This window comes from Cuculus canorus, chromosome 2 (genome assembly GCF_017976375.1).
Source record: "Cuculus canorus isolate bCucCan1 chromosome 2, bCucCan1.pri, whole genome shotgun sequence".
NCBI classification, from domain to species: Eukaryota; Metazoa; Chordata; class Aves; order Cuculiformes; family Cuculidae; genus Cuculus; species Cuculus canorus.
In genome coordinates, this window is record NC_071402.1 from 152712984 (window position 1) to 152733541 (window position 20558).

A 20558-nucleotide genomic window follows, 5' to 3' on the forward strand; every position below is an offset into this window, starting at 1 on the left:
GAAAGTTTACAGCCATGTGAATAATAAGTAGATAAATTAGTTCTGACTAATATAAATGAGCAGCAGCTGAAAGCTGGCACTGCATTAGCACAACACAGTGCTTGTGGTACCCTCAGTTCTGCCACAAGAGTACCGCATTGGGCCATGAACACATAGCCTTGGTGTAAGAGAAGCTCAGCCCTTGGGCAGACATGGCCCTGGGGAGGCACTGATTTAGATCAACTGTGTGTTTGGTGGCATGTGAAATAACCATGAAAATCTTTAGCTTGCAACATATATTAGTACTTCCAAGCAGTATAAGCTGCTTGATATGTACTACTATGTATATGTACTGCTTGAGCTTTGCCATCTTGAGAAGTAGGAAAAAAGGCAAGAGTTCTAGTGCTTCACTGTTTGGACATTTTGTTGAACGAATCATTTCTATCACAATGCCTTTTAGCCCAGGGCTTAGAAAACCATCAAGAATAGAAAGCATGAGTAAGATTATAGGATATTGGAAGAATACTTCATCTTAACAGCAGTGTAGAAACAATATCAAATGGCTTTTATTGCATAACCAAAATCTTCTCAAAAATCTGCCCAATACCACACAGGGATTTAAAAGCTCCTGAAAAATTAAATGGCATATAGGAACAGAAGCCAGCCTTCCAACTCCCAGTCACGTATTAGAGCCATGGTATTTATAGACTTACCGCTCATGTGCAGCATGCTTTCCCTCTGCTGCTGGAATGAGGTAACTGGAGATTACTTTGGCAATTCCTACCACATTAACATATCCACCGTTCTGTGCCCCCAAACCATTTCTTCACACTTCTAAGAAACTGCCATCTGCATGCCCTACCTCTGACCACACTGACACAGCATCACCATCTCTCCCTCAGCACTTGTTTCAGAAAGCATCACTTCCGCTGTTCCTCTCCTGCATGGCTCAAAAAGGGAGAGAGCCTTTCTCCTCTGCCAATGTTGGAACAATTGGTAAGAAATTTACTGCCTTACAGCAGTCTTGCTGCATTAAATATCTTCACACATATACCTTTTATGGCTTTATTCGAAGAAGTAGCTGCATTAGATGTAAGCAGATCTATGCTGTAGGTCAAATTTTCAAAAGTGCCCAGGGCCAGATGCAGTAAAAAACAGAGTTGCTTACAAGTCAGACACTGCCATTCCTTCATTGTCAACATTTTGAGCCCACTGTGAGCTTGAAAAATCAGCAGGAAGCTAACAGGAATTGCCTGGCACGTGTGCTTCCCCTTCTTGGGCATTTTTTAACTTACCATCTGCTGAAAAGCAGATGCCCAAGTCTCAGACCTCTTCCCACCACCACAGTTTGTTTTCCCTCGGTTTCCTTTCCAACTCACCCATCTCTCCTATGTTCAGAAAGGACAAGAGAGACATGAGCCCCTCCAAGTCTGCAGCCACAGCCAAGAGCTCAGCCTGGGAGATGGGGTTCTAAACGAGGCTGAGAACAAAATTCAGCTCACTAGATGAATGCCACAGCTGCCAAAGCATCATGTAGCAAGTGGCTAGCTTTTCCTCCTCCAGGCAGAGTTTCTAAAGTAACAGGTGTTTTAATCTGGACTAAAACCTTCCAATGCTTGTTAAATTCACTCTGAACCTGAATTCTAATGCAATGAAACATTTAAGGGCACCAAGTGTGTTCCTAGATGAGAACAACTCCAGTTCTGCCTATTTCGAGTTCACAGTGAGAATTTGATGGATCATTTAGATGTATTGAACTACTAAATTCTCTTTAGATACCCAAATCTGCAATTCACATAATCGGGAGAAAATTTGCACTCGGGTTACACAGTAGTGGTCCTATAACACAAAACAAACTCTGATATTCTTTCTGATATTCTGCCAGTAGTTTGTCGGGTATAGGCTTTCCTTTGCATTCTGTCTTTGTCACTGAGCTAGGCAAAGGTACTGTCTCTAAGGTACTCAGAGACTCTGGGCAGAAAAGCTAGATTAAAGCACTTTGGCAAAACAAGAACATACATTTCTACAATAATAAAACAAAAGGAACTGCTCTGAATTAGATTTGCCCATACAAACCATCTGCAACTAAAAGGCAAGTAGATACTGCTGCCCTTCTAGTGGCAGACCTCTTAACATCTTGCTTCTTGAAATGGAAGTGTTTGGCCTACAGGAGTTGTAGCTAGAAATCCTTAGAGAAATAGCATATACTTGGTGTCCCTGACACAATTTGTTTAAAACGCAGTGATACAGGGACTCTTGAATAAACCTGACCAAACAACCTTTAAATTACATGCAAAGGATGGATTCAGCCCTGTATATAGCCCTGTATAACTCATTCTACTACCTCTATTTTTTGTTTTACTTTTTTTTCTTACAAACACTGAGTGTAATAACCTTTACCCCTTCAGGAGATTCTTCTGAAAGGTATTTAGCCTGCATAATGAAATTTGAAATTTCTGTTACCTAGCTGGAGGTAGAGACTTCTTCACTAGCTGCATGCAAAATTTCAGTGGATATAGTTGTAAAAGAGGACTCTACGGTTTATCTGCTTCCAAGGGCAGGTATATAATCTTATAAAAATAGAGTATTGAGATCCACCTTAAGGCCAGATATGACTTTTATCTTTGCCTACTCTTACTGGAAGGCTCTTCAGTGCTCAAGATTGTAGAAATCTTATCATTTCCAGGCTCAAACAATTTATGGCCAGATTATAGACACCTATTCATATTCCAACAACATCCTTCATCTAAAAAACTATACTGTCCCCTGTAGAAGGGCCCATTGACTTAAATAAACGAGAAGCAGTGATTATTGAGGCTAACCAAGAAAAATGCTGGGAATACCCAGGCCTGACAAAGAAACTGTTTCCTGGATATACTGAGGATGGACAGAGTCTCCATTTCCTCCCCTACCACCAGCAATGGGGAGAGACCAAGTAATAGAAAAGTCTAATCTGCATTGATAAGAAGACTGATTAAGTATTAATTAATTCCTTGCCTCTTAGCAAGCACAGGAATTCACACTTGGGAACTATGAATATCATGTCACTGTGAAGTAAAGAACAAATTTTGATACTGTACCTTGCTAGAGTGCTCCGAGCTCCAGGGGAAGAAAAAGAAGTGCTAACTATGATAGATGTTTATTCTAAGTTTTCATCAGAAAGTTTAGCAATGTCAATAGACATAAACTCTCAATTTCTCATCTTACTAAAGCAGCCACCCAGTCTCAAAAAAATTGTTTTCCAAATTTTTTATCATCCAAACTTGTTAACAGGCTCAGTTCCCAAAAATCTGGTTGCTCATTCACTCCTTAACAAGCCGCTGCCTAGTTTCATGAAAACAAATGGAAGAGAAAAATAAAATAGAAATAGACACATTGGCTTCTCTGTTTGGAAAGTCACAACCAGCCTGTATGAAAGGGGGAGAGGGAGAGAGGAAAGGCAGTCCATAATGCCCAACATGTACTTTGCAATGAGTCAATCAATCACTCTTCTTCTGTTTGTTGAAATACCTTGAACAGAACAGAATGGTCCTGAAATGGTTCATCACTCACAAACATTTTATGAAAGTGGATTTGTTTTTTGCTTTTTGATCCAGCATGCTGAAGGAGATGAGTTTTCTAGATGAGACACAGGCAGTACACATAAAACCAATCTACTTCTTTCTGCTTTCCAGTGCTGTCCAAGGCACTGGGTTAAAGAAAAACACAGGAATGAACTGTTGCCAAAATCAGCCACATAGATCTCACTTATCACTGCTACAATTAAACTACAATGGCATTGCAGCAAACCAGAAAAAAACACTGCCATACACATGCACTATCATTTGTTCTTTAAGTTACTTTAAGCATAGAGCCTTGCATTTTATTAGTCTTCCCCTCAGTTAATATCTATCTCAGTAATCTGCCATTCAAACAAAGCCCACCAAATCCTTCATAAAAGCACCTGAAGCCTGCTGACTGAGTTGTCTCACAGAAGCCTTGCTAATAACGTACATCTGGAGTGCTTTTAATCATTTTATGAAGTTAGGAAATTTTCACCTATTGAACTGCAGTGGACCACAGAGAAATTTTATGGCTCGTCACCAATCGAGATCAGGCAAAAGGAATGCAGAATAGTGCTTTCAAATTAAATTACAGTTTTTCAGGTTGACTGGCACAATCTGACTTTAGAAAAAGAGGAGCTTTTTATGGAACTTTTAGAGCAAATTCAATCCCCTGATTCACACTGCTGCTCCCTACATTTTATACTAAATCACACAGTTAAAAAGCTGACTGTAGCATTCTCACGTATCTTTCCAGACCAATAGCATTGTGTTATCAGCCAAAATGTGTGCTTCCAGAAGATTTTTAGCTTAGCACAGACAGGAAGAAACAGTGAAGGAACATGGTTGTAATTTGAGGGATTTCACATGCAGGTTTACACGGTGGGATTAAACTGGCTCTTAACCTTTACCTTCTCTCTCTAGTGCCATGAGCTTTCTAGCTCATCCAAAGACAAGAGAGCCACTACAGAGCTGCACAGATGCTGCAAGCACCCATTTTTCAGTGAGAGTATGACAGAGTTCTCTCATGACCCAACCTGAGAGAAGACAGCTGATTTCCTCTCTTCTCTCTCTCCTCCAGTATGAAGCTCACCCAATGCTGGAAAAGAACAGCTTATTGAGGACCACACAATTTGCTACTGACGGAAGTGTAAAAACAAAATGAACAAAAAACAGCCACAGAAGCAATACTTTTGGCCATGTTTACGCATTCTCTGAATTTGCATCCTGTGAATGTGCTAAGTGACCTTTCCTTAACAGTTACAGGAAGATAATTTCAACCCACTGAGTTTAAATGCTCACAGACAGTGAATGCTTCAGGAGTGCTTTCTGTAAGCTTCCATGAACTCCATTCTTGTAAACCTACATTGATAGCCTGGACATAGTCTCCCAGGATGACCGAATACAAGATGAAAGGGATATAGAAAATGTACTTTTCAGTTATAAATCTCCTAGCTGAGCCGTTGCGCATGATGGTGAAGGTTCACGAAAAATGAAGACTCAGCCTGAAAACCCACATAATCGCAATCATGTCACGCAATGTGGGATTGCAGATTGCACTGCATGGTGATAGCGTGGGAAACTCAGCTCCCACCTGTAAATGAAGGCCTGAAGCTATAAAGAGACAGTCAACTTGAGACCTCTCCAAACACATGCTTCTGTACAACCCAGTAACACAAATACTGTTAATCTAATCTTAAATTACAAAAAAAAGGGATATATTCTGGTGTAAATTTAAATGGAAAGGGACAATGTTTTGCAAGTACCAAAATATACCTTGAATTTCTTACCCACAATACAAACATTTCACAAGGATGGTAGTTTTTCCTGAGATTGCAGCTGTAACATTACATAATTGGTCACTAATTAAATATTTGTATAATATCTTTCTAAAGACATTACAGAAAAGGAGAGGATGATAACTATATGTACCCAACTCTTCGGTAATTTATTTTATAAAGAATTTAAATACTTAGTGCATTCTAAAGAGAGAAAAACACATTGGGAAAAGCTATCACAAAATTTAAAAAAGGTTATCATTAAATATGGGCGAAATGGCTTCCAACCTCGCCCCTATAGGGACATCAGAACAATTCAGTAGAGGTGGGATTATGGTGAGAAAGACATTTCAGGAATAACTGAGACAAAAAAATCCTCTTCTTCCAGATTAGGGACAATCTGCCATCCTGGTTCCTGGATTAGGCTAAGTAGGAGGAAAGGGCAAATGTGGACCATTCTGTCTCAGCCACAAGAAATATTTTGCCTTATAGCAAAAAATATTTTAGAGGCAAAATTCCTTGGCTTTCAGTATCAGAGCTGGCATCCAGTTCTGTGCATCAGAGCTTTCTTCTTTTTTCTTTCCCTCCATTGTCTGGTTTTACCTCTTGCTGTTTTCTCTTGCTTTTGGAGTCTGCCTCATTCTTCTCCCCAGTGACAAATTAAACTGAGGACACTGCTTGAAAATTCTCATCCAGCCTCATGCAGCCTCTTAATCACTGCAGCATGGCTGTATCTCCTTTTGGGCAAGGAAGTTGTGTCAGAAAGATTTTAACACACTAAAGCAGCCAGAATAGCCCAGGCTTCAAACACACAGGAGAAAGAATCTTTGAAAACAGGAAAAAAAGCAACCTTAGAGACAGCAACCATAAATTATTCCATTCTGCTCATCTTCCTTTCCACATATGCTTCCTTTTTTTTTTTTTTCCTCAGTGGCCTTTCCCACCTTCCCAAGTACATGACTTTTAACCCAGACAACCCTTCCATCTATCAAGAGCCTGACATGCATGTTTGTACTCCCTCAGGACTAACCTTGTCACTTTACCACATTAGCTCACTTATTCCATCTCTGACAACTTGTGGCATGTTTTCCCTCAACCAACAACTACTTTCTTTTATATGACACATAGCACTTTAGCAGCCAAAGCACAATAGTCTAATAACTGCTCATCCAGCATCATGTATCTTCTTATTATCTGCTACATTATCCTTATCTAATTGCATGCACTTTGGCTCAATCTGACATTTTCAAGACTACAGATGCTTATTAGCTTTTCTTAGCTAAAAGAAAAGTAAGCATTATAGTGATTATCAGTTCCTGGCACTGCTTGTGAAACATCGTAATGAGAGAGAACTTTCGCCCACCACAAACAAACACAATCAGGTCTGGTTTGGTTATTAGCAATGCTGCCACAAATGTTGCCACTGTCAGAAATAATGACTGCACTTCTAATTATTAATAATCTCATGTTTCTATGGGTAATTTTTAGCCCAAAGCTTTAAGCCAAAAGCGGAAATTATTTAATTTTGCATTACCACAGCAAAGCCAAAAATGAAATCATGGCCTTGATTTCTTTATAGTATCCAACAGATACAGGTCCTGCCCTGCAGAGATGAATAACTAGCTGGAGGTCATTCAGCAGGTCAGTGGCAGACCTAGGAATGGTAGGACTTCCCTAATGGTCATTCACAGGAGCTACCAAGAGATCCATGCCACCTCAAACAGAAGATAAAGAAATGTGCCCAGAAATCAGAAAGAACTGCCCTCTCCTTAAAGAAGCCTCTTCCAAGCACAGAGAACTCAAACACAGAAAGCATAAGCAAGGTAAGTACAATAGATTGGGTTACTATGCTCCTAAACCTTGGCTGTGTCAGTCTTGATTAATTGTTCTTGTTTGCAATGAATCAATGAACGTGTTTTGACAAGTGGTGTTTGTGCTGCAGTTTGCAATAGAACAAAAAAGCTACTTCAACACTTTATTAGAAACTGCACCCAGTTTATTAGAGACACCATTGTGAAGCACTATAAAACCTTTAGTGTTTTCTCCAGATGCCTCCTCTTATATCTGGGATTACCAACACCCGAATTATTATTATTGTTGTTATTATTATTATTATTATTAAATAAATAATAATAAATTAAATAAATAATTATTATTATTATTAAATAATAATAATAATAATAATTTAATATAGAACAGACTGAGAAACTGTATCAATAAGTGCTTACAATCAGTACGCCTAGCAGGAAGACTAGTTAAAGTGGAAATCTTTGGTTCACTATAAAACATTTATATCTCTATGGCAACATCGCTGGTGATTTCTACAGCTTCCTTATCAATGATGCAATAGATATTTGGTCTTTTAAACACTACCTTTCCTTTCTGGCACACAAACGAAACAGGCAAAACAAAACCAAATACAAACCACACTTAATATAGATTATCCAGAAACATGAGGAGGGATTTAGGAATAAATAACAAATATAGTATTCTACAGTCACATGACACATAAACCCACGAGCAATCTGTGCAAATCTCAGAGCTGTGTATGCAATAAACTTATTTGGGACAATCATTCTCTTACGCAAGAGGTCAAGCAGTATTTAAAGCAGATCCCAACATCCTCTTTCCTCTCTGCTTAAGGTCCCTCTTCTTCCTCCAGAATATAAGATAACCTGACCTGTCTGTCCTGAGAGAAACCAGGAGAGACAGGCAGCAGCTCAAACTTGCATTTTGCAGCGCCAGAGGGCAGGTCACTGTGAAGCGGCTGGATAGGAGCCATCTAAGGTTTTTGCTGGGAAATCCATCTTTAGGCGCCAGGGAAGACAAGAGATAATATTGCCAGCAGCCACCTGTTAGAAAGGGAGGAAGAACTGACTTATGACTTCCCAGCAGTGCAAAGAAAACTGAGTTTTTCTCCCATGAAGATGAAGGGTTGAGGTAGGGCTGAGGAAATAGAGAGGAAGAGCTACGCTGTGCTTGCAGCCTCTATTACTCTTAAGGTACTTGGGGGTCTTGGCAGCAAGTGCCCCAGAGCCACATGTCAGCAGCAGCAGCAGCTGCCACCAGATTGCTTTTCTGTGACTCTGCGACAAGCATAAATATCTGGTTTGCTACTGCCAGCAGTCCATACTTTTTCTTTAGCCAAAGGCTGTTCTCACAGATACAAGTATTTTTTGGTCTAACTTCGTGTCCACCACTGAAGGACACTTGAGTTCATCTTCACAGACACAAACTCTACGTGATTGGTCCCTGCAAACCACTGCTTACACACTTGAAAAAAAAACAACAGGCAGTAATAGGCCTCCTGTCACCACCCAGATGCTGGATGTTATTCTGCCTCCGGCAGAATGGGAGGAAAGTGGCAGAACAGGGATCCTGTGTAAACTTGCTGCTGGCTTTACTCACCAGTTGCGTTCAGATCTACAGCCTGCAGACTGCAGTAACATCCGTGAGCTCAGTCTCCAGGGGTTTCGTTTTTCGTCTGACCAAAATACCACAGCTACATTATTTTATAAGGAGTTGGAACTCATTTTAATGGAAAATAAGGAGCACATACATACTTCTGTCATAAACACTTTAAAATTAATGACTGTGCTATAACTAGAGCTGAGGTTACCAAGCACTTTCCACTGCTGCTCCTCCATTTCATGTAGCTCTCTGTGTCCAAGATAGAAAGCCTGGGGATAAATTTGCATTTGCTTTTGAGGTCTGCCTAGAATGAAATCTATTTGAAATGCTGGAGCAGATGCTATTGACAAATAGAGAATGGAAAAATAAAAAAAAAACAAACCTTCAAACACAAAACACCAAATATATCATATAATTTAAGTATTAAGATACTTCTTCCTTTTGGATGTTTTAAATCTCTCTTCTCTCAAAGATAGCTCCAAACCTTTGAAAAGCTAGAGGAAAACATCAGACATTTCACATGAAAACTGTTACTAATGAGTGCTAGATATAGCACAAACTTAAATGTGTCCAACTTCACAATTAGTTTTTACACCTCTCAGATCATGCTTGGTGGTAACAGGAATAATTTTTGTTCCTTAAGCCCCCACAGCCCAGGAACACAAACTGGAATAGCTCATAGGGCTGAGCCACAGCAAACTGTCACTGCCATAAAGCTGAGATACACTGTCTCCGAGACAATGTGTCAACTCAGCCTCTGATTTTCCATCTGCAAAGTGTAGATAATAATGTTAAATGCATTTTTAAAAGGCACAGAAACAGGAACTCCTGGAATAATCTACATTATAGCAGAGCTTAAGCAACAAGCACCTTGTTTAGAAGAAAATAATTTACACTATGCAAGTGATAAGCAATTAAATATATGCTCAATGGAAACCTGTTAAGATTTCATCAGCAGAGATTCACAATATCGGCCTTTTCCATATTACCTCACACACTCCATTAACCTTCTCTAAACTTACTGCTTGTAATGTGGATGAGTACCAGACCTATCTCTTCTTCTCTCCCTGGCTCCACATTACAAGTTCCCTGAGGCTTAAAAACTATGTTAATCTTTGCTGAAATCTTTGATAAGACCTTTGAGTGCTATTTTAACAAAACAAAGTATGAAAGATCTCTAAATTAAAGTGCTTAAAAGCTGAAACAACTAAAATTCTAGCTGAATGTGGGAAACAAATGTTCCCAAGTATTCTACAGGCAGAAAACTTCTGAAAGGCTCATGTTTCTTCTATACAAAACCCATATCACATATTACACATGCTTCAAAACATATATGCATATATTATGCTTCCAAACACCTTACTGGATTGTAGCACTACACTCTCCCTCTGTTCCCTTCTACACTGTTCTGTGCTGCAAAAACCTGCATGTCCCCAATGTCTACATGTTACTCTCATTTTTAGTTGCATATTGGCAGTACAGGCGGCAGCACACCAGATATCTTCATAATGCACAGACTCAAGCATGTTTTTACTGAGTTAACTCACCCACACTGAATCTCATCATCACCAAACACCCGCAATTTAATGAATACAGATAAAATTTTAAAAGGCGCATAAGAACCTGATCCCAAATTAGTATTTATGTACCTAAGGAGGAATTAGATTCCAATGCATATTTTTGGATTTGACCACAAATAATTTTTCAAAAATTCCTCTATTTACAAACTTAAATTATCTCTGTGCACTTTTGAAGATTTACACTGTATCACAACCCAGTATGAGTACAGGAGGTTTTTGGGGAAAGGCTGTGTTTTGTTTTCCTTTGGGAGAAAAGAGAAAAACATAGGCTTTGAAGAGAGATTTGTTTCTTCCTTCCTTCCCCTACGCTTGAATATGGGACTATTTAAAACTGTTGTGGAACCATTTCTTGATGAGCTTTGAAAACAAATATTTCTCCCTGCTGGTGAAGAAGAGAGTTAATAAATTGTCATCGAGTCAATCAAACCTAGAGAAAGTAATACAGAATTAAAAATAACCCTCGAGTGTAGAGGTACGAGTATGTAAACAAATGGCTCGTTGGTGTTTTACTATAAAAGCAATGAAATGCCAAGCACTCCATAGGAACAGTGTAATCAAGACACACTGCCACCCTTTGGTCACAGGATGAAAATGCTGATACATCAAGATAACGTGCTAGGAATCATTCAACAGATCAGGAAAAAATCCCAGTAAAATCATCTTGTCGTTAATGAACTTTATGGGAAGATTTTGCAGGACTAAATAAATATAATAGCCCAAATTAATGTGTTGGGTTTTGGGTTTTTTTTGTTTGTGTTTTTGGGTTTTTTTTTTTTATTTCAAACTACAAAATCTTCAGACTCCCAAAGAGCATTTTCAAAGCTATGATGGACAATCTAAGAACTGTCTTCTTTCCGGCTTTTTCTGAAACAAAAATACACAAAGCAATGGAGAGCAGCACATGCTCATAGATTGTTTTCCCACCCCTTATGTCTTTGAAAGTCCCGTGGAAAAGAACACAGGCTGCTCTGAATGTGGGCTCAGCATCTTGTTTCTGCACTTAAGCGACTAGCTGGTTAGCTCAAGAGTAAGTAATTTGAACTGCATACTCTACACAAGCTATCCCAACTCACCGCACAGGTCACTACTACTAGAGACCCAATTCAGCCTCATCACACAGTTACTCCTGAATACTTAAAATACATTCTGTCAGATTTTTTGAGGGGAATGCATCATCATGGCTAGTAAAGATTGCAGAAACAGAAGCTGATACTAAACTGACAGCAAATATCATAAAGTGGTTTAATTCTAATATAGATATAAAGTGAAGTATGAAAAACACATCACTTCCAGATCAGAGAGTCCATTATTCAGCAATCACAAAATATGTGATGGGCTACCATGCAAATAAAACCTGTGATTTTTATAAGTTTTATAACTATTTCTTTTGAAGGAAGCAAGCTGCAATTCTTATTAATTCCAAAACGTGAGATTACAGAATGCCAGCAGGGCTTAACTATTTCCATTGAAAGACCTAGTCCCAGCTCTTCACATCTTAATAACTGTAGGATAACTGAGGTCAGCATGCAAGAAGAGGCAGAGGAGGAGATTCTCGCAGACTTAAACAGTAGGTTTTGTCTATACGTTCAGCAGTTCAGATCTGTAGACAGGCTTCTGATTGCAATTCAAATTACTATGCCTTTCAGTAAAGTTATGACTCCTGCAGTCCTACAAACCCTTCTTTTCAATCAAATTACTCATCTCTTTGGGAAAAGATCACACCACTTCTGAAATGCCTGTTGTCTGCAGCTCAGACCTCAGCATTTCTGAAACTCAGTCGTTGACTCACATCTCTAAGCGGCAATACCTCTTCCCATTTGACAAATAATGAACTGAAAATTGACACTTTCAATTACATGCAACAGCAAGTGTGGCATACCAAATTACATTTTTTTTACACTAATGACTTTGAGTCTCACTTTCTCATACTCATGCTGTTAACAAATGATATTCAATTTACTTAATCTTTAATTTTTTCAAGCAGGAAACAGTTTACTGAAGCATTTCAAAGTGATTGCTATTTATATCTGAATGAAAAAACTTCTCAAAATGTAAATCAGTCTGCTTTACAAATTGCAAAACCAGTAAAGTACTGGCCAAACATAGCTTTAAACGAATGCAGGAAAGAATGAAATATTAAGAATTTGGTTATGGAAAGAATATTCACAGTAATGAAAGCTTTTGTACTTTTAGACTAGCTGGTTTTATATGGTTGAGTCTCCCACTAAAGCCAATAGGAGTTCTGGCTCAGAAACGAACCTATAAGAATGCAGCGTATGGCTCTTTATATAGAAAAGTTTACCATGTTTCCATGGAGGATTCAATATTTTTAACACATAACTCATCATACAAAATTTAATTTTAAAAGGTCTTCTGTGATCATCATTTTTACAGTCAGTGTCTTGTAAAATAGATCAATATTTCGTGTTACAGAAAAGTGCTGAATTTCTTATGCACTTGATTAATGCATTGTTATCATCCCAGTAATTAAAAGGAGCAGGGTTATACACAATCAGCATGATACATCTTACTCAGCACCTCCTGGCAGTTGCCTGCAAAAATTAAACTCATTAATCATTGTGATGCCAAACAAGAAAAAGCTCGGAAAAAATGAAGAAGGTCTATTTTATGTGGAAAAAAAAAAATCTCATGTCAACATCTAGGAGAAAATCCCTTCCACAGTACAATATGAAAAACATTAACCTCATCAATCTAAAAAGGAGAATTACGTTACCAAATTCTTCATCATCTGCTATACCACCAAGCTAGATTTTACTAAGAGTCTTCAGAGATATTTCATCCTATCTAAATTAATGTAGTGAAAAGATAAACCTATAACAAAAGAAAAATGTCATCAGAATTTTGCTTAGAGCCATTGCAATAACTAACTTCAGTAGCAATACTGAGATAATTGAGGAGTGGTTTTCTGGGGTTATTTTTACAGAATCTGGTTTCCTCACTACTTCTCCCATAAATAACATGATTGCCTAATCAAGTTAATATTTAACATTAAAAATTTGCTGTTTCACCAAGTTCGGTTCACAAGTTAGATCTACTATACATATATTCTCTCATATAGGTACCATGATCTGAAACATTGTAAAAACTTGTTAAAATACTAAAGAATGTTATGACTTCTGCTTTTCTATACTTCCATATTACTAAACCAATGTTCTCAAGTCTGTTTCACCAATAGCTGCTAAGTGTGCTGTCATATGTAATCACGACTGTCTTTGTTTTAAATTTAGTTGATGACAAAGTTATTGTTTCCTATTTAGTTTCATATGGGTTTCATCTAGAATATTTCTACCAGGAGTATTTCTAGTAAACAAAATGCTTACTAATGATACTGTGACCTTCAAAAGCAAGATCCTGCCTTTCCCTCTGTTATGTACAGCATTGAGGTGTGTACCAGTGGTTGAGAATCCAGTACTGAATGCAGGACTCACAATTCAATAGGGAAAGTCATCATCAGTAACCTACAAAAAAAATCTCAGTTCTCTCCTGATTACTAATCACGTGACAAAGTTAGGAATGGAGCAGCCTGATTCTCAGGTTTGTTTTGGTATTTCCAAGTGTGGCCAAGCAATAAAACTTCGTTTCTATATGTTTAAGCTCTGGCTTTTCTTAATAGATCAGTGTTGGAGAATGTAAATATCCTATTACAGTATTTTTATTAAAAAGACATTGGAAGCCTCATCACTTTAGAAAGGGGTTTCTAATGCTGCCTCATTAAGCCTTAACCTATGATAAGCAACACAACATGCTTCTGGCACTCTGCACAAACAGTTCACCCTCCTTGCACACCTCCTATAGTCTTTGCCTGCTGGCCGCCTTGCTTTTCCCTTTGCCTTGGGGATTTCATACCGTCAGGGATGGAGGAAAAACTTCCACTATCCACTGTGATCTCGCCATGGCCAAGGGCAAGAGGCCACCGGCAGCTCACATCAGAGACTGTGCTAGGGGGTTCAGCATTGCAGACCGTTCCTCACCCCCACGGGGACAGGGCGGGTTGGGCACAGCGGACAGCTCTGCCAGCGCCCCTCCGCGCCCCTCTCCTCTCGAGTTCAGCACAGCGGACAGCTCCGCCGGTCTCCTCCCCACTCGGGTTCAGCACGGCGGACAGCTCCTCGGATTCTGTCCCCGTTCTCGCCCGTGCCTGTACTGTCTCCAAACCGCCCCCCTGCCCCCCCCGCTCCCCCCGCCCAGCGGGCAGGCCCCCTTCTTCCTGCAAAACACCCTTTAAAGGCCATTTCCACTGGTTTCATCACGACTTTCTTCTTCCGACCCCCAGCCGAGCCTGCCCAGTCTCTCTTGGAGGAGAGCACCTTTGAACTGTCCGACCCTGTCCACTGAACTTTCTCAGACACATTGTCCCCTTCACAAATAATTCACACAAGGTGCCCACGCGCATTTAGAAGTCACTCCAAATCCCTGTTTATGGCCATGCTTTCTGCATCCATTGTGGGAGACACTTAGACAGGCACCCTTTCCCTCTACAAGATCGCACTGCACAAAAATGCCCCCCACCTCCACACAAACCCTGAGGGGAGAAAAAAAACCCAACTCTTTCTAGTAGTTTATTATTATTATTATTAATATTATTTCAGAGCCTGTCAGCAGAAATCACTTGCACACGCTAAACTGCATCCTTTGCTTCTGGGCTCAGCGCTTCTGGCGATCAGAAAAGCGTCTCCAGACATCTGCTGTCTCCAAACCCAAGAAAACGAAATTAAAACAGTCAAATAATGAGGAAAAATGTGCGTGAGCCCAATGCTGCCGGCGGTAACTCCGCTGGCTCGCAGCGACACCTAGAGCCCAGCCCACGGGAAGGGCCACGGGTGGGTGTGGGCAACCAGGCACGGGGTAGGGTCCCTCTCGCAGCTGGCCAAGGCCAAGGAGCAGCAGTGCCAAGACCGTTGTGAGCGAGTCACAGGGAAGAGTTAATCCAGGGTCCTGTCACTGCTGGTCCCTGGGGGGCTATCAGCGCGGCAGTCACTTCGGGGATGCCGGTTCGCTTCATCGCTGGTAAAAGCGCACTTGCTCTACCAACCGCGAAAGTCTTTATGAAGGGATGAACGGGGAATTAAAAGACAGCCCAAGGAAGTTTCCCTGTAAACACAACTCTCTCCTCTGAGTGAGGCAGACTTACTGTCTCGGCTTGAAGCGGTGCCTTTCCTGGAAAAGCTCCCAGAGCCGGAGCTGATACCTGCCGCAAAGCTAACGCGTCCCACCCGATCAAGAAGTATTTAACTCATACAAACACTATTGCCAACTGCAGCCATTTGCTTCCCCTTGTGCGTGCTTTCACAGAGGCAAAACACCCTCAAATCCCTCTCCAAACCTAACACCACTCAGGCTACACCAGCAATGGGGAACTACGCCAGCCCTCCTTCACCTCTCCGCTTTCTAAACGCCCTCTCCCCCTCACCTAAAGAAACTAGGCGCAATCGACACAAGCTACTTTAACTCCATCCGCCACAGAGATAACCGGCGGCCTGGATGAGTCACTCGTTACTAAGGCGATATGCAGATGAACCTTTTGAAGTCGCTGCTCTCGGAGTCAGCGCGGGAGCGGAAGGTGCGCGGCCGAAGTTAGCACCTTCCTCCCCCCCTTCCCCGCTGGGGGTGGCGGGGAGGGATGAGACAGAGCCTCAGAAACGGCTGCTGAGGGGTTAAAAAGTTTCTACTCCCCTCCGCCGCCAGCCAGGCTGGGGGAACACTGACGGGAAAGCAAGCAGGGAGGGACAAGGTGAAGACTTCTGCCCTGGGGGAGTGTTAAAGGGTAAAACACGGAATAACAGTTTAAAAAAGGGCGGGGGAGGGGGAAAAGAGGAAGACTTGCGGCCTCGCTTGGAGTAAGGCGGCCGGAGCTCGCACTCGCCGTTTCCGAAGGCGCTGCCCCCGCGCCCCGCGCCGCAGCCGCGCAAGAGCCAGGTAACGGGGAGAGGTGCGGGGGCAGCGCGGGGCTTGGCTCCGTCCCGTACCATCCCCGGCACAACGGGGGAAAAGACGAGCGCGAAGATCCGCTTGGAAGAGCGAACAAACCGCAAGAAAGCGCCGCCGGCCGGGAGGGGCAGACAGGCAGGACCGGGGAGGAGGGAGGGGGAGACCCCAAACCGAACCCAACGCGAACGGCACCGGCGCTTACATCCTCCTCCTCGCAGTCACTTCGCGGCTGGTACTGGAAGCGGGGCCGGCTGCCTTCCTGTTGCAATGGACGCGAGGTCTTGCCGGCAGCGCCGTCCTCCTCGTTGCTCTGGGCTCCCAGGAGGTGACTCGCTTCGGGGGGAACGGGGAAAGAGCGAGAGGTGTTGATCTTCCCGCTGAACCGCTGGTACAGCGAAGCCATGAAGTCAATCCGCGGGAAACGAGAGGGAGGGAGGGAAAGAGAGACGCTTCTCCCTCTCTTTTTTTTTTTTTTCTCCCTCCTCTCTTCTTTTTTTTTTTTTTGGCTACAGCATGCTACACACGGGCGAGGCGCAGTCCCGCATCAGTGGAAAGCAGAGTGAGGGCTCCTGCTCTCCGGTCCTCTGCGCCCGGAGAGAAGCGGAGGGGGGGATCGAGAGAGCAGAGAGGGGGGAGCGATGAGCGGGAGAGAGAAGATAAATAAATAAATAATAAAACGCAATCGAGCCGTAACACCACAGGCCCCGGGAATGCTGCACCATCCAGTGTTGGGAAGAAAAAAAAAAATAAAAAGAAAGAAGAAGAAAAAAAAAAACCTAAAACACTCCACGGAGCCGTACCCCCGATAATGGCGCCTGAGTGGATCAGCATTAAATGTGCTTTGGGGGTGTGCGCCTGTGTTTGCAAAAGCAGAAGGGAAAAAAGAAAAAAAAAAATAAAAAAATGGAAGGGGGGTTGGCTCAGTCGCTGCTTGTCAGCGGCTCCCCAGGCAGAGGTGGCGGAGCAGTCGCCTCCGAGGTCGCATACCAACAGTGTGCACAAGCGAGAGGCAGAGCGACAGTGTGTGAGACCGAGTGGAAGAGGCTGGGAAGTCTAATTCAAAGCACGTTGCTCTTCTAGGGAGGGAGGGCTCTTCCACAATCGTGTCATTTTCGGCACCTTCTTTTCTTTCTATCCAATTTTTTATTTTTTTTCTTTTTCTTTCCTGAGGAAACAACTTAAACACGCGCGCACACACACACACACACAAAAAGGAGCAACAGACACCTGAACGCCAACCGTGAAAGAGAAGTGAGGAGGGGAAAGGCGGGGAGGGAGGCGGGAGCGGCAGATGCTGGGGGAGTGCGGGAAGCCGGGTGGGCGCCGGGCAAGGGGTGAGGGAAGGGAGTGCGAAGCTTTCCCCCTGCCGTGCCCTGCCCCAGCCGCCCCGGCTCTGCCCCGGCAAGCAGCCCAGTGCTCGGTCCACTCCACCCCGTCTCCCTTCTGCCCACGGCTGGGGAGAGGAACGGCGGGCGGGGAGGGGGGTGGGGGGAATTGCGGGTTTTGTGGAGGTTGTCGTCGTTTTTAAAAAGAATCCGATAAATTGTGTCTCTTACTGGTTTTGTATTAATTCATTTTTTTTTTTGCTGCATTAAAACGTGCTTCAGCGCCCCTCAGTGGAAATCCTCCCGAAGTGGCTCCCCGCACCACCGGCCCGGGATAAACAGCGCCGTCCCGGCGCCAGGAGCAGCCGGGACAAGGCTGGGATCGGGGCTGGACTCAAAACCAGATCCAGGACCGCTCCCGGGGACCGCCCGCCGCCGCCGGCCTTGCGCCGCCTTTGCGCGGCCCTTGCGCGGGGGCGCTGGAGCCACGCTCCTTCGGCTCCGAAAACCGCGGCCGCCAATTAACGCACCCGGAGGAAGAAAAAACGGGGATGCGCTGAGGCTGGCACCGGGGGAGACGGCAGCGCCTGTCCAGCCGCTCCCAGCACTGCTGTATCGGGACAGAGGGTGACAATTCCTGTTGCTCCAGCATCAGGCTCCAGGTTTCCATAGCAACAGATGCTTAGGTTTAAAGGAAAGTGGCAGAGTTCCTGTCCCCTCTTCTCCCCCCTGAAATTGTCCTCCTCTTTGACCTCTAAGTTTGCCAGAGATTTTGGGATTACCGGGCATCCTCTTAAGGGAAATGGAGTATAAACCAGAGTTTGCCCATTCCCATTGACAGGTTTGCTGCTAAAGAGATGACAAACTTGATTATACTTTAGCAAGTTGACTTGATGGGCTGGCATGTTTCTAAACATGGTTCTTACTTAAAGTTTTAGCTGTTAAGAAAATACCATCTTTGATATATGTAATTTCATCAGTCAAAAAAAAAACCCAAACACTTCAACACCTCAGTAGATCATGCGTACAATGTTCTGAAGTGCAACTACCCCTCCCGTCCATGATTTCAACAACTGCCTGATAAAAAAAAATCTCTTTACATCTCAATATTTTCACCATCAGCTGCTTTTTATTTGTGTCTTCAAAGTCAAGGATGAAAAGTCTTAACATTTAGATGAAAAGGGAACCTTATCTCATCAAGAAAGAAAACAAAAACAAACACTGCCTCCTTCGTGATGGAACTTGAAAGAAGGAAACATTTTGATCTTCACAACTGAGATCCTGACATTTAATTAAAACCCATGATAAGTACACAATGCTCTGAAGCAAAGGTCTGGCTTCTAAGTCATAGCAACATACATCATAACTGAGGTAATTTTCCAGAAGCCACTTGGACCCCTCATAAGCTATGTTTCAGACACAAGCTAACTACACACTACCAAATATCTCTACAGTTAGCTCAGCTAAATTCCATCTTGAACTGCATTAACAGTGACTTTACGACCATTTGGAATTGTTCACAACTAGCATTGTAAAAAACAAAGGAACAGGAAAGTCAGATTAGAAGAAATAATACATTTTTAACTTCTAAGGAAAAGTAGGACACAAAGGAATAATCAAAGAAAGGCAAGATGAAACCACCAGGCAGAAAAACCACCGACGATTAAATGTCTGAATTGAAAAGTCTCAAAGACAGTACAGAAAAAAGAAAACATTCTGTCTCACAGCTGAGTTAAAAACTGAAAGAGCTAAGGACCAGTTCAGTTCCAAATACATTCAGTTTGTGGTTTTAATTCTTAAGAATTGAGATTTCACATAATTGCATTTGTCTATTCATGCATGCATATATTGTGCATGTATGTGTGTGTACACAACTGATGGAAAAATTATATTAAGGGAACATAAAATTGCTACGTCAAACACTTAAAAGCTCAGTGAAAAACAACCAGCCAAATGGTCCTCATCCACCAAAAAATCCTGATCACGCAGCTTTGGGCTGTGATTCATTTACCCTGAAATAAATAATCACAGCTATTTAAAGGTCTTCCTGATTCCAGCTCTCTACACCATGACAGACCAGGGACAGCAGAAGAAAAGTCATATCATGGTCTGGGGATTGCGGTGGGTGAAGGAAGATGGTTTGTACCAGTTGAGAACTGCAATATGCATTTCTGTAGCCCTGCTACTGTGAGAGTGACCTTGCGTAGAAGGGCTGAGCAGGCAGCTGGAGACATAATATCTTGAATAACCCCCTACAATAAGATTCACCAGTCTTTCAATGCCATTATTGAAAACAGGTGGATTTTTCTGAGTCATAAGAAACACAGATGATTTCATTAGGGGGCTCTGGAGAGCACTTCAGTCTGCCTGTGCACAAGTTATCTCAGGATATAGTTTGTCCCCTACAAGCTTGTATTAGGGTAGTTCTGTCCACCTTTCAGGGACAGATGCAACCCAGCACTCCTGAGTCACAGCTCAGCACTGGAAGTCCTCTATTCTCCAACTGCCATTCCATGGTTAATTTGTTCTTTACCTGTGCACGACTTGGAACCCAGAGCCCTCTGTAATGAGCTGGTTATACGACCAGACACTGCCAAACAGTTTGCACACCAACAGGACATGGAAAATAGGACAGTAGCAAAAAAAGAAACAAAGGGATCATTGAGACATGATAGTAAAATTGCAATAAACAAACACTGTATCAGTAACCAGGGCTTCATTACAGGAAAAAACCTTTTCAGCCTATGGCAAGATTTGAGGAGAACAAAGCAACTTGCTTTATGAAATATGTTTAAAGCAGCAAAACATTTCAGAAGTACAAACATAAGTTTCTTGTCTTTAAACAATCTTATTTTGTGTAAGAAATATCCTTAAATCCTGCAAACAGATCCCAAGATAAAAATCAAGGCATTTCAAAACAGTGTTGCCAAGCATCTTAGTTGTATATTTAATTCAGTATCCAGAGGTTTGATTCCTAACCAGTGACATTTCTAT

General features: G+C 42.2%; 1 protein-coding gene across 3 annotated transcripts in view; it reads right to left on the reverse strand.

Moving 5' to 3' along the window:
• Nucleotides 1–20558, reverse strand: part of DPP6 (dipeptidyl peptidase like 6) — a 559332-nt gene that overhangs the window by 394733 nt on the left and 144041 nt on the right. The window contains exon 1 of one of the 3 annotated variants that reach the window (XM_009558353.2): nucleotides 16442–16947. The exons of the other annotated variants lie outside the window; for them this stretch is intronic. Coding sequence (XP_009556648.2) covers nucleotides 16442–16642 — 201 coding nt within the window. The 5' untranslated portion in view covers nucleotides 16643–16947. Of the gene's footprint in view, nucleotides 1–16441; nucleotides 16948–20558 lie in introns of those variants that run through there. 3 annotated transcript variants of the gene reach the window in all.